Source organism: Vespa crabro, chromosome 19 (genome assembly GCF_910589235.1).
Source record: "Vespa crabro chromosome 19, iyVesCrab1.2, whole genome shotgun sequence".
In the NCBI taxonomy this organism is placed as follows: domain Eukaryota; kingdom Metazoa; phylum Arthropoda; class Insecta; order Hymenoptera; family Vespidae; genus Vespa; species Vespa crabro.
This window is the reverse complement of record NC_060973.1, coordinates 696296-713646: the sequence shown is the minus strand read 5'-3', so window position 1 is coordinate 713646 and position 17351 is coordinate 696296. Positions and strand designations below refer to the sequence as shown.

Here is a 17351-nt window from a genome sequence, read left to right as displayed (position 1 = left end):
ATTATTCATTATAAGTATTTTGTTGTAAAGGAATCTTAATAGGTTATTAAAAATATCCATATATAGATGTGTTTTATAAATCTTTATTATGTTAGTATATATATATAATAAATAATAATATTGATCATTTTTACAGTATCGTAGATAATATAGGAAATGGATTTTGTTTTGAAATAACTAATTTTTTATGTTGATGGGATATGTATCCCTTTATTTTTCCTTCATATATTAAGTTTGAAACAAGACATTCCGTTTCATCCATGTCTACATCTTCAATACCATGCATTTCCAAAGCTGAAAGTAAACTTTGCACTGGTATCTGATGTGTATTTAATACAAGATACACTTTCTTAAATAGATTTCTATAGGCAATTAATTTTAACTTTTCAACAATCAAGTATATTCCAGCATCGATAAAAAATGTTTCATGTTTTGCCATCACTCTTTCTAAACTACGTAAATCTCCTTTCTTTACAGATTCTACTAATTCCCAGAATTCCATCAGGTTATATTTTTCTAAAAGAGTTTTCTTTGGCATATATCCAAGCAACATTTTAACTGGGACAAGATACGTTAAAATTAATTTTTTATTTTTGTGAGAATGCTTATGGCAATGTTCAAATGCATATGTTAAATATGCATCAGCTAAAATAAAATAAATAATGGTATTGAATTAATACAATAATAGTTATGATAAATTGATTATAATAAAATTTAACTTACCAGTTTTGTAATCACTATCGAACATAGCTTTACGACCAACAAAAAATTTATATGTAATTTGTTGAGCTAATGCAAAATGGTCCTTATATGGAGATGATTCTATTGCTCTTATTAGAGGTCTACATAAATGTAACTTATTAATTCTAAAGTAAACTTTTAGCAACTGATTAACTAATGCCAACATTCCCCATCTTTTTGTATCATATTCTGAACTGCGATTGTCAGCAGCACATACTCGAAAACAACCCATTAAACATTCCGCACATTTTTCAAGAACTTCTCCTGGTTTCATATTTCTATTTGTTTTTGAACTTTCTGTACGAACTGCTAATAATCTCAATTCTAAACACATAACGTTCATAACTCGCAGCATCCAATTCTCTTCTTTCTGCATTTGAAGAATTTTAGTTAAAGATTGAACTGCTGAACTTTGGTAATTGTACATTGTAAATTGGTCATCTTTATTCATTGCTGCTATAGTCCTATTAATATAAATGTACATTATGTGTTATTTTATTTTACTATTAAAAAAAATACATAGTAATCATTATTGAAAAAAATCTGTTAATACTTTAAGTGGTAAAGTACTAGATCATCGAAAGGAGCAGACAAATGCTCCATTGCCTTTGTCATGGCTGCTTCTGACCCAATATTAGGTATCAAAATATGATTGTGTTTAAGGGAAAGTAAATCCTTTAAAAAAATTATTATTAATTACAGGATATATAATTAAATTGTTTTTTTAAATAAATGAGACATATTACTCACTGCTAATACATCTCCATCTTGATTGAGCCACATACGCCGTAACTATTTAAAATAATATAAATATAACCTTAAAGCGTTACGACCTTTTTATGTTTAAATTTTCTAAATATTTGTATGTTAAATTACCTGCATTATATATGAATCCATTGTAAATTTTATGATATAATTACTAATATATCTATGTTTATAATCAATATATATATAAATACAATAAATTACTATACATCTTTAGATTATCAGTCAAACGATATTTGTTATTTGTCATTGAACTGTTGATTGAGCTGTTAAGTGTGCTATAGAAGAAACAAATTATACGATATTAATAAAGGCGGGAAAATTTCTTGATTTAAAACTAGTGGTCAAACGTGGTTAAAGGCGCACTTACATTAACCAATGATAGACTTCTTATTTCAACAGATTTTTTATAGTGATTTATAAATCTATCTATAATATATTCTATGGATGTACGTTTTAAATTTTAAGTATATTTAAAAGAAAGAAAAGTATTCGTATGTTTTTTTAATAAATGTTATATTAACAATTTGTAATGTATATATACTTTCTGATTTGATAGGGAAGTAATAGTTCATATAATATTTATTAAATATAAATTACAATGCTACGAAAACCTATACGTACATATCAAAGAAGAAATATTCCAAATCCGTTGATAAAAATTAGTGACTTTGCTAAAGTGGATTTAACATTAAAAACTGACGATATTCTCAAAGAACAATATGGAATTGATAACGTTAATGAAAATAAAATAAGTGAAGATTCATTAGATTACGATCCTTTTGAAACAACATTTGATAGAATTGCTAAAGATGCAGTGTAAGTTCTTAGTTTACTTGTTTTTTTTTATTTTTTTATTTTTTTATTTTTTTAAATAATAAGTATGTTTTGTTTCTTAATATAGAGTACCAGCAATACCGCCTGATTGTATTGACAATAACTCATGGAGCGGTAGTAGTTCTGATATAAATAGCGAAGAGGAAAATATAAATGAATCTTTATTTCATATTTCTTTTTGTAATTCTAATGTTAGTGTTAGCCCAAATATGAAGTATACAAAATCTTTAAAAATGCTACCATATAAAAAAAATGTAAAACCTAAAAATAAAAAAACGTCTATAACAGGAGCTTTATATAATTCACAGCATACGAAAGAAATAAGAAATGTTAAGAAAAAAAATCAAACTAAGGTACTTTGAAACAATTATTTTGAAAAAACATAATTTGCAAAATTATATCATTTTAAAGAATTAAATAAGAATATTTATTTTTAACTGTATTTTTATTTCTTTTTAGGCTTGCAAAAGTAAAAGAATAAAGAAAATTCAAAAAACAAAAAATAAAAAACAATGTAAATCAAATAATGGAGAGATTTTATATTCTGTGTTTAAAAATTCTAATGACCAATTATATGAGTCAGATATTGTTAATGCTAATATTAATAGAATGACTAATAATGAGAATATTAATAATAGTACTGTCCCTTATAAGAATATTCATAAAAAAAATACTGATTTATTACACTGCAATAAATGTGAATTATATAGCCCTTTAAGGAAAACTACTAACATTTCAAAAATTAATGATAAAAAGAAAATATGCCGATTGACGTCTATTAAAAAAACACAAAAGATTAACAATGAAAATAATGAAAATTTCTCTTTAACATCATCAGTATCACATAACATTCCTGATTCAATGGACAACAAGTTTAAAATTAAACCTTGTTCTGTAGTACTCTACAAAAATAATATAGAAAAGTGTAAGTTTATGGTTAATGAATCCAAATATATATTAAAAGAATGTCACTTAGTTTTACATAAGATATCAAGTAATTCTATAAATAGCAAATACAAATCACCTATAAATGACTTGATCTGCAAAAATTCAAACAGTATAAGTAAGGATTTAAATTCTGAAAAAAATCCAGTGAGTAGCACACCTATCATTAAATGTAAAAGAAGATCAGCATATTCTCCTTGCTATTCACCAATTGATATTACAAAATCTCATGCTATAAGCGACATTCCCGCATTGCTTGATCAATTACAGTCAAACAATTTGCATATATTAGATGAGACAAGTATAAACGCTTCCATTAATGTTGAATCAGATATGAAGGATAAGATTTTATATATAAGAGATAGAAAAATACGAAACTCAACATCAGTAGATAATTTGTCAAGTAGTGAAGGTATTAAGCTTGATATACAAGAACCAGAAATATTACATTTAAGCATTTCTAAACAAAATTCAAATTTTATCAATAACAGGAAAACATATGCTACAATATTTATGGATGATAGCATTGATATAGCATTGAAACAAAAGTATAACAAAACACATCTGGAAGATAATCCATTGTTAAATAGTATAAACTTTTCTATAGAGACAAATAGATCGTGTTCCTTGTTTGATGATCATGGAAGTAAATTATATGTTTTGGAAAATGATAACAGCATGAGTGCAATAAAAGAAAAATCATTTACAAATATGAATGTGCATGAAAATAATGATAATACTGAACTAAAGTTGAAACCTATTATTTCAGATATATATAATACAGAAAAAATTATAAAATCAGAAATATTAAAGGTAGCAAAAAAAAATAATTTAATTTTTGATAATAAATATTACACAGCTTATTTGTTTTTATATATTCTAATTTTAGAAAGAAGAACCACTTATAACAATTACAAAGGAAAAATCTAATGAGGAACATATTGAAAATGAAGATACCATTGAAGAAAGAAGTCATGGCAAATCAATGGATGAAAATCAATGTCAACTCAATATGAATGAAACAATTAATTTTTTCACTCGATTGAAACATTCAGTAAAAGTTACTGAAAGGAAACAACCAGATAGGAAAAGGAACTTTTACTTAAGTAATATTTGTGAAAATGAAAATGATATTATGCAATATTCAACATGTGAAATGTCACAATACAATGAGAAAGTGAATGAGCATATTTTGAATCAAGATCCTACGAAGAATGTAACTGATACTTCTGTAAATATTATTACACAGTGTGATGAGCCAAATTTATTAATCAATGAGCAAATGCCTTCTTTATCAGGAAAGTTTATATTTCTAAAGCCAGGCAAGTCTTGGACACGTTCTTTATCCATTCTACATAACTTTCAGAATGGATTAAATCTAAATAGAACATCTACTGAGAAAGGTAAAAGATGGAGACATAGTGTTAAGGATATATTAGATATGCAGAAAAAAGGTAACTTTAGCTAAAAATATATGCATATATATAATTATTTAAAAAATATCAATAATTGAAACATTATGTGTAATAAGACACAAATCAAATCTTATAATAACATTGTTATAGATGAATGTGATACAAATCAGTTTATCAATTTAAAAAGATTTGTTAGAAGAACTTCTATTCGTGTTGTATGCGATAATAGAATTATCAAAAATGCTAGTGATACTTCATTTCTTGAAGTATATGGAATTAAAACTACTGTCAACAATGAACATATATTACCGGAAACTAGTTGTAACACTGAATATAGTACTCAGCATAATGATATGGAAAATAATTGTGCCGAAATTTGTTCATCAGGAACTGCGAAAGATGTTATTTTACAAAAATGTTCCCAAAAACATTATTTACCATTCAGAGATTTGTTTTCAACAAAGTGAGTAAATTAAAAATTATGTATAACTTAAATTAATATTTTCAAAAAATTGAAATATTTTTCATTTTTATAATAGGTATTTGAAATTTTGTCGAAAAATAGGAGAAGGTGTATATGGAGAGGTATTTCTTTATGAAAAGGACACACAAAAATCTGTTCTAAAGATTATACCTATAGAAGGTGTTCAATTAGTTAATGGAGAATCACAAAAGAAATTTGATGAAATACTCTCAGAAATTGTTATTGCTAAGTATGTGCTACTTCGTTATAAGTTTACACATACAGTTTAATCTTAATTTCATAATTTTCAGAGAGTTACATAATTTAAGATTTAACAAAAATCATAACACAAGTGGATTTGTTGAAGTAAAAAGTATTAAATGCATTGAAGGAAAGTATCCTGAAAAAATGATAAATTTGTGGAAGAAGTATGATGAAGAAAAAACATCTGATAATGATTGCCCATCAATTTTTGATGAAAAGCAACTTTATATTTCTCTTGAACTTGGTCATGGTGGTCAGGATCTTGAATCTTTTGAATTTCACACAGCTGTAGAAGCATATGCATTGTTTATACAGGTAATATCAGTAATTTTAAAGAAATAAGAGGAAACAAATTATAATAATATTTTATATGAAATATATATAATAACTAATAATACCTTAATCTTAATTATCAATTCTTTTTTCATAGGCTACATTAGCATTAGCAGTCGCTGAAAGATCACTTAAGTTTGAACATAGAGACTTGCATTGGGGGAATATCTTGATTTCTCATACAGATGAACAATATATATACTATAAACTTGATAATAAAGATATTTCAGTTTCAAGTAATGGTATAAAAGTATGTTTTTATGTTTATAATATTAATCATATATTTATAATAATTTTTATAATTATTTGTATTAAATACACAAAATGTTATATTTATTTTCTTAAAGGTATGTATCATAGATTTCACTCTTTCAAGAATGTCATATCAAGGATGCTGCATATTCAATGATTTAGCCTTAGATCCTGCATTATTTACTGCTCAAGGCGAATATCAATTCGAGATTTATCGTCTTATGAAAGATAAAGTACAGTAAGTATATATTACATAAATTCAAAGCTAATGTAATAGTACAACAGTAATAATAATGATGATGATAATAACAATAATGTTATTATTTCTAGAAATAATTGGCAAGAATTTGAACCATACACAAATATTTTATGGTTGCATTATGTCCTGGATAAAATGTTAACAATGGTTAGATATAAAAAGAAAAATTTAAAAAAACATAAAAATGCTTTAATTCAGCTTTACAATCTAAAACATGTAATATTATCCTATCAAAGTGCATTTGACTTCGTGAATAATTGTCAACAAATCTCAAATTTATTAATAAAATGATAAAAAATATGTACGAATAATTAAAATAGTATTAGCAAATTAGTATGAACTACACTATCATGCTTATTGCAAAAAAGCGAAGGTTTTATAACAGAAGTCCATAAAAATGTGTTAATGCGTGCTTTCTAAAGAAAGTTAATAGTGAATCTCTAATTCTATAATCTTTTTTTCATTTTACTTGTTTCATTGAAATTGTATATGTTAGAAAAAGTTTCTGCTTTGTTATTATACTTTGTGGAAGATTCAATCATATCATAAAAATGTTCTTTAGAGTAGTCCATTGGATATTGAGCACAGTACCATTTATCTTCTACTCTATAAGGCTTGACATCAAGATTTGTTTGATATAAAACTTTTGATAATAATATTCTCTTTATAGTCTACAAATTCAATAAATATATAGTATAATAATAAAAGAAGGAGAGAAATTAATTACACACCTTAGCAGTTATATGACTAAGAAAGTTTCCGAATATTCGCAAGCTTTTTATGAGTGAAATCTTTTTTAAAGAATTTAAAATATTTACCATACCATCGTCAGTTATTTTATTAAATGAAATATCTAAAAACTTGAGCTTGGAAAATGGTATAGTATGACTTAATATCCTTATAGAAAGAAATAATTTTATATATAATACAATTTTATACAATAATGAATATTAATAATAAATAATAGAATTAACATATAGTCTTATAAACTTTTGCAAATCATTCTACTACCTTGCACCATGATCAGTTATAATATTTTTGCTTAAAATAAGGCCACATAAAGCAGAAGATTTTATAAGCCAATTAGCAAGATGATGCATTCCATGATCTCCTATATTGTTACAAGCAAGATCAAGGAAATGTAATGTGTAATTATATTGTGCATTCATCATCATACATTCAATGTCATGGCAATCAAAACCACATTTTTGTAAGTGCAATCCAAGCAAACAAGTATTATTCTGTAAAAAAATTTAAGCCTAGTAAATCGTGAAAAATGTTTAAATAAATTAATATTATAAAATATAAAGTTACTCTTAACATATGTCCGATTAGAGTTGCAAATTGTTCTGCATTAAAAAAATACATACATCCTGGATTTGGACGACTGATGTCCAAAATTTTTAAAGTTTTATTGTATATAGGTTGATCTAGTCTCATAACTGTTGTAAAATATATTAAACTTGAAATAGTTTGATCTACTTCTGCTATATCCAAATATTCTAAGTATGGATTTTTCAATAATAGTAATGCTATTTTTTTGGAAGACTATAACAATTATGATTATCTTATATTTAAGAATTATTTAATAAGCTTTTAAAGAAATAACAAAAACAATAATAATTACTTCAACGCCAAACTTATTCCCACTTAATTGAAGACTCTTGATGTGTAAATTTTGTCCTATTTCACACATATAATCAATTCCTGCTTCCATTATGTTATTATTTTGAACATTCAACTTGTATATATTTTTATATATCTAAAATAATATTCTTATAATATTGCAAATTATTATACTTTGATTTTAATCTATCTTACAAGTAAGTAAGTAATCAAATTTTTGAAACCAATACATGTAATTTGGTTGTATGCTAAGTTAAGGGATACAATATCTTGATTTTGTTTAAGAAATATTAATAAAAACTTTATATCCGAATCTTCTAGTTGTTTGCTAACATTAAAAATATATAAAATTTATAAATGATCAAACATTATCTCTAAAAAATATTAACAAATACTTATTTTCAAATACAATCACCCTTTCATGATAATTAAATCCCTTCCTTTTAACACCAAATTTCTTGTGTTATCCGTATATTTTTTACAAAAACACGTAAAATATTGTTCATTGTTCATTAAGTTTTGCTTTGTTTTAGACTGAAAAATTATAAAAATCGTTGATATATAACATTTATCATACTTAAGAAATTATTTTATTGCAAGTATGTTAATTGTAAATTATATATGTAAGTAAGAAATTGGTGGAATAATATTACCATGTTGTTACTTTGGATAACAATTTTTGGCGATTTTTGTTTAATTAAATTATGTTAATTATAATTGTTTTAGAAAAAACAATGTAATATTTTCAATTAAATCAAAATTTTTAAATTATTCGTACTTTTCTATTTCTATAATACATATTTTGATGCTTTTTTAGTTGCTAAGTTCATTAATATACATACGTAATTTCTAGTGCTTTTTCAATTAGTGGAATTAAAGAAAAATTTATATATATATAAAAACGCTATAACAGAATTTTTATATAGTATATAATATATATGAAATTACTGCAGCAAAAATAATTTTATAAAGTACAAATTTAAATCATGCGGGTTACTCACTGTATTTTTCTACCTTATAATAACTTATCAAAATATTTCACATTGTATATTAAAATGTTTATTTGAAATTTGAGTACAAAAACTATAACAATATTACTTTTACCAATTAAAAATATGATATTGTTCAGTAAATTAAAAGTTTAACTAAAAAATTACTAAAATATTGGTAATGTGTGATTACGTAAAGTTTATACTACATATAATATCTATTCATTAGATCTGACATAAATGTGTTCGAACGTTTGTAAAGTTTTAGATATAAAGCTTGAAAGTGTTCAAATGTTGTTATAAATGCTTCTATATATTTAATTAATTTTCATTCATCTTTTGATTATCATCATTCGTCGTAACAAGCTCAACACTTGAGATATTTCAAGTTATCTGAACAGGCTAAGTTAAGAGTTTTCATATAAAAAATAATTTTACAGGTAAATACGAAATTACGAGTTACAATTTATAAATTTTGAGATATATGTATATATAAAATAATATATGTAATATATTTAAAATATTATTATACAGTAAATTTTTAAAATACGACTATAATATCGTTTAGGGTTAGAATTGCGTAATTATTTTACAAAAATTGAGATTACTATAAAAATGAATAAATTTTATTTGTACTAATTTCAATTCAATTATTTTGTATTATTATAATTATATATTCTAGATATAGATATTATTTTATTTCTTGATCTGAATATTACTTTCATTTTTTTACTGATTATAGCAACATATATATATATATATATATATATTACGGTACTAATATAATTGAAATAATGGGCAATACATTGACTTCTGCATCTGTGTCAGCCGCTGATGTAATTATGCCAATACAGAATAATCAACAACTATCTAAATCTGTAATACACGAATCAGAAAAATTTCAAAATGTACCTCCACCAGAATGTCCCATGCATATGAAAACAAGTCAACAGTCATCTAAAACATCTATGTCAGAATGTCCAATAGATCATATGACTGAGAATGAAATAAATCCTCTTAACATGGTATGTATAATGCAATAATATATGTAATATGTATATTGCATGGTATATATAATAAAATTTAATATAAATCATAATAAAAAGAAATTCATTAAGATTTTCTTATATTATTATTAAAAGAAATGAATATTACAGATGCCACCTGCCAATCAACAACCAGCACCTGATCAACCTTTTCCTTTACCAACTGACAGACAAGTCTCATCAATACCAAAAGCAACAGGAGATGGCGAATTTTGGGTTTATCCATCACAACAAATGTTTTGGAATGCTATGTTAAGAAAAGGATGGCGTTGGAAAAATGATGATATATTGCCAAAAGATATGGATGATATAATAAAAATTCATAATACTAATAATGAACAAGCATGGCAGGAAGTTCTTAAATGGGAAGCACTTCATGCACGCGAATGCAATTGTCCTAAATTACGTAGTTTTGGTGGAAAGGCTACACAGTATTCACCACGTGCACGAATTCGGTATTGGTTAGGGTATGATTGCAATTTATTTGAATTCACAGAAATATAGAAATTATAATGTTACTTATACAGATCTACTTTTTATATCTATTTTAGATATGAATTACCATTTGATCGTCATGATTGGATAGTAGATAGATGTGGTAAAGATGTACGATATGTTATTGATTATTATGATGGTGGAGAAGTAGATGAAAGATATAAATTTGCTCTTCTTGATGTAAGACCAGCTATGGACTCTTGGGAAAATATTTGGGATCGCATGAAAGTTGCTTGGTGGAGATGGAAATATAGCAATGAAGTGCAAGAACAAACATCTACAGTCCAAATATATTAAAATATAGTATTTATAGAAATTAGATAGATATTTTAAATGAATTACATTATAGAAATAAGTATAAAGAATATTGTAATGCATTTTTCCATTTCAACAGTTGTTAAACAAAAATGCAGTTATATCATGGAAGTTTATTTTATTGATTGTATGAAAATTACTAAAGAAGAATTACACTTTCTGATTATACATAAGACATAATTCACAATGAATATGTATTGCGTTAACATTACAATATAAAATGAAAATAGTAGTATTTTTAATTTTATCTTTATTTATTGATACCATAAAAAATTAATGAATATAAGATATTTTTGAAAAATATATATAATCCTTTTATTTATGTTTCAAAATTCATTATCAGATATTATACACACTGTCACAACTTATACATTAACTTGCCAGCAAGTAGGATTTATGAGATGCATGTGCACGCATATACTATATTTAAAAAATGTAAAAGAAATAAGGAAATATTTATTAAAATATTAAATGTAAAGTAATATTATAAGTTAGGAACATATATGCAAAACCAAGTATTTAGTCCTTTAAAGATTTTACAATAATATGTATAATCGACTTAATTAAAATTATATTAAAAAAATGTTACAATATAACACTGCAAATGATACAGAATTATTTGTTTTGTAATTATATATTAAATTTTAATTAATATTAATAAAAATTAATATAAGATATTAATAAGATTAAAATAAACATTTACCTGCAAACAAATAATTAATTTGTTATCATTTCTGAATAATGTAACTATTAAGGAATATTCATTAATTAATAACAATTTTATTTGATAAATAGTTATATTATTTTATAAAGAGATTAATTTTACCACGTTAAAAATAAAGTAAAAGAATATATTTTTAAGACATAAATTTCGGTAATATAGCATTTTTGTAAAATTTATCTCATTGCTATTAAAATATATTTTGATAACAATTATTTATACAAATTATCTTATATACTGACTTAAGTTACATATAAAGTTTTATATAACAATAAATTTTAGAAAGAATTTATTTCTGATATATAATAACTATATTTAAATAAATTATAATAAAAATAATTACTACAGATTAACAAAACATATATTAACAGAAAAACCATGTATGAATTATCAACAGTTTCATTATTACATAATTAAAAACAAAATACAAAAATAAAAAATAAAGTTTTTATAGATTAACATTGTTGAAACGGTACTTTTGTTTAATAAGAAAAAAATATTTGTTGTTAATTTATATACTATAAAACTGAAACTAATTCTATTTAAATTGATAATAAGTTTTCATTTAAATAAGAAATCTTTCAAATTGTATAGAAAAAAAGATTTTCACAATATTTGCTTAAATATTAAACTTTTAATAAAAATGTTAAAAGTTTCACGAAAATAATTCACATATTTTATATGTCCGTTTAATTATGATTGATTTACAAAGTACAATTGAATCTGTGACAATTATTTTTAATGATATTTATAATGTTCTATTAAAAGACTATTTTGCATACTTTAAATAGGGTTATGTGGTAAATAACCTAAACAATTACTGAAACCACAATAACAGGGTGTGTCACTTAAATGACGGTCAGAAATCACTCCACTGGCATAATTAAAAGTAATTTCTTCTCCACTTTCTATATCTTGAGATGCAAATAAGCATAATCGTGGTGCAACACTTTCAACTCTGACAGGTACAAGATTAGCATTTGGCTGGCAGCTATGATTACTATACCTTCCAATATTGCCAAAATACTTTGGATCTACACAAGTTACAATTATCTTCTCTCCTATATGTTCAGAGACTACAAGAACATAATTCATACTATTATCATTTTTATTAGCTTCAACCCTGCGTCGTGCTTCATCTATGCTTATTATTTCACCAGCATATTCACAAATGAATTGCCCTTTCCTTATTAATGTCGTTGTTATAAGACCTAAACCTTTTTTAGCAGTATTTATTACTTGAAGACTATTTAATGGACCACGTTGTACCAATCTGTTACCACAATTCTGATTGCACATACAATAAGGATTACATTCTAAAATTGGTACTGATAATTTTTCTTCGACAATACAATCATTTATATAATTAGCAGAACCACGAGTGCAAGTACACTTTGAGCATTCAAGTGTACATGAACAACCTGATGTAAATACAGATTCAAAATCATCCACATTTATACCTGGACCAGGTATGTTATTAGTTACATACATGACACCAGGTATATCATGAGTATATTCATCTACACAAAGATCGAAGTTCATGCTTACCATATGTTTATATCAATATAAAATCCAAAGAAAGATGATAGATTCTTCAAGAGTAAGAAAAAAAGTGAGAGAAAAAGAAAGAGAAGCAGCATAAAAAAAAGAAAATTATCTTTGAATGAAAATCCTCCTTTTTTCACGGTATAGAAATATGGAAATGAAATATTATTTTAATTTTCTGCACTAACCTTTAAAAGTCCCTGTACCGATGACTTGATAGAATCTAGTGGTATAATTTTATATCCTACATAAATTACAGCACCTATTAAAGATGCTTTAAATGTAAATTTTAATATTTTACTTGATAATGATAATGGTGGTATACTGAAAAATAAAAATTTTTAAATAAATCATATTTAGAGGTTTATATTAAAAAAAATAAACTTAAGTTTTTAAATTATTACATGACCATTATATACCTCATGATAGGTGGTATATCAGAAGGTTGAACTTTACCCCAATTATCAACAATGCCTGGTATATGACCCAAGCCAACAACGCCAACAACTCTTGTTGGCTCCAAACCCTTAGACGTATATTCAGGTAAACAAGCCAATTGAAGAGAATGTGTTAAATAGATATCTCGTTCTTTAATAAAAACTTCCCCTAATACAGGAAACTCTCCACTCATTTTAGCAACCATTTCATCTAAATAAGCTTTTTGTTTACATAATTCTACGTCCTTTTTACTAATTGGATCTTTTATCTTTATTAAATGCCATACTAATTTTATTGTTTGCCACCAAGATAAAAATCGTACTGTACGTTGAATGGTTATATCTATTGGACGATCTCCCATGTAAAACATACAATATGGAACTTTTTTTGCCTAAGATTAATATTTGTTTTTATATTTGTCTAAGGATCTTAAAAATTTTATCTATATTAATATACACGTGTCTGACAACATACCTCCTCGAAAGCTCTGCGGAACTCTCCCCCAGGTGCCATTCCAAGTTCTTTAGTGATATGAGCAACCATCTTTAGTAAGAGAATATTTAGTAATCCATTATATAAGCCATACTCCTTAAAAGTACCCTGAATGCTTTCTAAAAATATATATAATTAATTGATTTTATATAAAGATGTGAAAAATCCCATTTGGGTAATAGCATACAGAAAACTTACGAAGATTCAGATGTTTTGCATAATGATACATTACTTGTTCATCGAGCTGTAATATACCAATCCTAGCTCTACATAGTTCAACAACAACTATATGAGGCTGTACAGCTTGTATTATCTGCAATTATAAAGTTCTATATGCACAGATCTATAGAATGAGCAAAATGAAAACAAAATATATTTACTTTCCATACCTTTGATACATCATTTTGACTTTCAATACTAAAATGTGCTGTTCCTACCAAATATAGTTTTCCACCATTTGGTGTTCTAAGTAGTGTAACAGTTTCTGGTAATTGATTATCAATATCAGCATTATATTCTTGTACAGATGAATTAACAGATCCTGTTTGAGTATCGCTATTCTCAATAGCTCGATCTATGTCGATCATATTATATTCTGAATACAGAAAATTTAAAAAACAATACATACACTGACATTTCTTAATTTTTCCAAAGACAAAAAATCACTATATACTAATAAAACTACCTTTATATTTTTTAATTTTTCGTTTATTTCTACAATATGATGGCATTTTGAATTCACTAACTTATTACTATATTAATGATTACAGTTTCATCCATCAACTCAAGTAGTAATGCTTTGTATATGATTGATTAATTGAATTAAAGAAGTCTTATATTATTTCTTTGAAACCTTAAAGTACTACTTATCTCAAATCACTGTTTATAGAATTTGCCAACATAACCATTAAATATATTTTATTAAATCCAATGCATACAAATAAGATAATCAAATTTTAAGCGCGAAGATGTTTTATTATTGTTATTTTACAACTTATTCATGTAATATTACAATATAGTTTAAATTAAAATAGTCATACTAACCATTAACAATTATATTACTATCTGAACATTCAATATTTTTTCTATTATTGTTATCAATAGAATTAATATTCAATGGTTCAGTTGTATTTGTTAAAGTAGGAAATTTCATCACAGATTCTTGGGCTGTTATACCATCTTTTTCTGATTCAATTAGAAGTAAGTCCTTGGTAATATTTTTAACATTAGACAAAGGCTGAACTCCAATATCTTCTCTTTTATTTATTACACCAACATGTTTATCTTCTACAGATGATACTAAATCTTTTTGTTCATCTTTTACCAAAGTTTCAACAAACTTACCAATTTCTGATGTCATCTCGTACTTGATAATTGAAGTATATAATAACTAAAAAATAGTTCTAATTATTCAATCTTATTATTGACAAGATTTAATAAAAATAATATATATATATATATATATATATATATATATATATATATATATATATGTATTAATAACTAAAAAATTATATATATGTATATAAAAGATAAAGGAAAATATAATTGTACAAAATATTTGTCAAGCAACTAGTAATCATATATTACATAAAATGATTAAAACATATATGTATAATTTATTAAATCATCTATTAATGGAAAAATATTTTACATTGTGTAAAATATTTAGTGAGTCTTAAATATGTGATGTGACACAATATTTTGTTATGCGTATGTTAACACTTTTCCTTTATAAAACAATTTAAAAGTAAATTGAAATATTCAAATAATGATAAAAAATTTTCTTAAAGAACTCTTAGATTAAAAAATTATTAAAGATACCATATAAAATATCTATGCTAATATTGAAACACTAGTATAATATACGTTAACCTAAAATTCTACTGACATCTGTTTAATTATTTTTCATAAACGAAAGAACGTATTCTTTATTTAAAAATTATAAAATGTATAATTAAACATACTCGTATAAATATATACATTTAATAATTCTAAATAGTAAATTATTTATTCTATATTGTCTTAGACAAATTGTACAAAAGCTAATACCTGTTCAATGTACACTACAAATGTAAGATCGACATATAACCTCAACCATTCAATAAAAAGAGAAAACCAATGTCTCAATACTTCTAATGTGCCTGTAATATCTATAAAAGTACATGTTACTTTATTAAATAAAATAATTTGAATGAATGATTTTTAAACAATTAATTATACCTAATTAAAAAAAAATATAATGTATAGGATATATATCAAATTAATATAATGAAATTAATTATATTTTAGACAAACAGGCGTAAATATGAAATTAGCTACAGGGATTTGATTCTTTAACAAGATTTAATTTGTATATAAGTTTTAAACATATATTTATTATTTAGTTTTTGTGATCCACACATTCACACAATTCTTAGAGTTCTTTATATCTCATACATAATAAGTTGTCATTTCAAGCAACATTCAGTAAAAATAATCTTATTTAAGCAGTAATGAATGATTCTTGTTTTGTGCAACTTTGAAGGTATCAAAATATTTTCTATATGTCATAAGAGAAAAACGGTTCCATTGTTTTTCTTGTTTTCAGTTTATTCCATAATTTTCTCTTTCTTTTCAAAGCCCACTTTAACAACGCAGCAAATTCTTTTACGTTTTAAATTGGAAAAGTTTAAGGCCATTTCACTTATTTCGCAACGGAGGAAACAGTATTGATTTTGATCATGTATTAGCTTAATCGCAAAGAAGCTATATTTGATAATATTTTTAAACTTCAAACATAAAAATGCAAAATTATTTCAGTATTGAAACAGCCTAAGAGAGATATAGGATAGTGCATAAGATGTTAGTAGTTGTATTTTATACTTTGATATATTTCAAACAAAATACTGTGAAATGGAATTTCACAGTATTGATATATATCTTTCCATTTTGAATAAGATTATACTGATGCACTTTTTTATATCTCCATAGACATGTTACATATTTTATGTTTATAATAATGGAAATTGAAATTTTTGATAAAGCAGTTCTTATAATAGTTACACATAAGTATCTATGGTATAAGTATCTATAAGTTTTATATTTATAAGCTCATAATCATAGAAATATTTGTTCTTTTCAGTCGCATAAATATTGTATGCACAATCTATCATCGATGTACTGCATGTAATACTCAATCCCTGTTTCATAGCTTATGTCTAAGAAGTTTGACTAGTTATGCATTGATTCTATACAATAAATAGATATACCTTATTTTTATTCATACTACTATCCAAATATCGCAATATAATATTAAAATCCATATTTAGTACCTTTTAGTTATGAACATAAGTAGGATAAATTAGAAATTGGAAGATATATTTGTATGAAAAGCTTGCAATCATTTATAATATTATTTCATTGTAGTA

General features: G+C 24.6%; 6 protein-coding genes across 7 annotated transcripts; 2 read left to right on the top strand and 4 right to left on the bottom strand.

Moving 5' to 3' along the window:
• Window positions 1–63: 63 nt before the first annotated feature.
• LOC124430681 (PCI domain-containing protein 2) lies at window positions 64–1778 on the bottom strand. Its single transcript, XM_046977610.1, has 5 exons — window positions 1618–1778; window positions 1492–1533; window positions 1295–1416; window positions 724–1205; window positions 64–645 (listed from the first exon to the last, which is right to left on the bottom strand). The coding sequence occupies exons 1-5, from the start codon at window positions 1636–1638 to the stop codon at window positions 131–133; spliced, it is 1182 nt and encodes a 393-aa protein (XP_046833566.1). The 5' UTR covers window positions 1639–1778; the 3' UTR covers window positions 64–130.
• Window positions 1779–1988: 210 nt separating this feature from the next.
• Window positions 1989–6713, top strand: LOC124430680 (MATH and LRR domain-containing protein PFE0570w). 2 transcript variants are annotated; one of them, XM_046977609.1, is made up of 11 exons: window positions 1989–2325; window positions 2411–2696; window positions 2803–3268; window positions 4058–4101; window positions 4178–4742; window positions 4854–5166; window positions 5243–5416; window positions 5478–5745; window positions 5861–6013; window positions 6111–6253; window positions 6346–6713. In XM_046977609.1, exons 1-11 carry the CDS (start codon window positions 2108–2110, stop codon window positions 6563–6565), a joined length of 2850 nt encoding a protein of 949 aa, XP_046833565.1. In that variant the 5' UTR covers window positions 1989–2107; the 3' UTR covers window positions 6566–6713. The 2 variants fall into 2 exon arrangements, with proteins under 2 accessions (XP_046833565.1, XP_046833564.1); XM_046977608.1 differs by having other exon boundaries at window positions 2803–4101.
• On the bottom strand, window positions 6713–8888 carry LOC124430683 (leucine-rich repeat-containing protein 34-like). The gene is made up of 8 exons (XM_046977612.1): window positions 8554–8888; window positions 8316–8434; window positions 8096–8228; window positions 7902–8036; window positions 7589–7822; window positions 7286–7515; window positions 7006–7171; window positions 6713–6945 (listed from the first exon to the last, which is right to left on the bottom strand). Exons 1-8 carry the CDS (start codon window positions 8554–8556, stop codon window positions 6721–6723), a joined length of 1245 nt encoding a protein of 414 aa, XP_046833568.1. The 5' UTR covers window positions 8557–8888; the 3' UTR covers window positions 6713–6720.
• Window positions 8889–8963: 75 nt separating this feature from the next.
• Window positions 8964–10987, top strand: LOC124430682 (holocytochrome c-type synthase). The gene is made up of 4 exons (XM_046977611.1): window positions 8964–9329; window positions 9632–9914; window positions 10047–10402; window positions 10487–10987. The coding sequence occupies exons 2-4, from the start codon at window positions 9684–9686 to the stop codon at window positions 10725–10727; spliced, it is 828 nt and encodes a 275-aa protein (XP_046833567.1). The 5' UTR covers window positions 8964–9329; window positions 9632–9683; the 3' UTR covers window positions 10728–10987.
• A 1262-nt stretch (window positions 10988–12249) lies between these two features.
• Window positions 12250–13008, bottom strand: LOC124430771 (histone-lysine N-methyltransferase SETMAR). Its single transcript, XM_046977778.1, has one exon. It carries the CDS (start codon window positions 13006–13008, stop codon window positions 12250–12252), a length of 759 nt encoding a protein of 252 aa, XP_046833734.1.
• On the bottom strand, window positions 12865–16130 carry LOC124430665 (traB domain-containing protein). The gene is made up of 8 exons (XM_046977583.1): window positions 15994–16130; window positions 14986–15331; window positions 14331–14536; window positions 14140–14254; window positions 13924–14060; window positions 13431–13840; window positions 13200–13335; window positions 12865–13058 (listed from the first exon to the last, which is right to left on the bottom strand). The coding sequence occupies exons 2-8, from the start codon at window positions 15299–15301 to the stop codon at window positions 13011–13013; spliced, it is 1368 nt and encodes a 455-aa protein (XP_046833539.1). The 5' UTR covers window positions 15302–15331; window positions 15994–16130; the 3' UTR covers window positions 12865–13010.
• Window positions 16131–17351: the final 1221 nt, after the last annotated feature.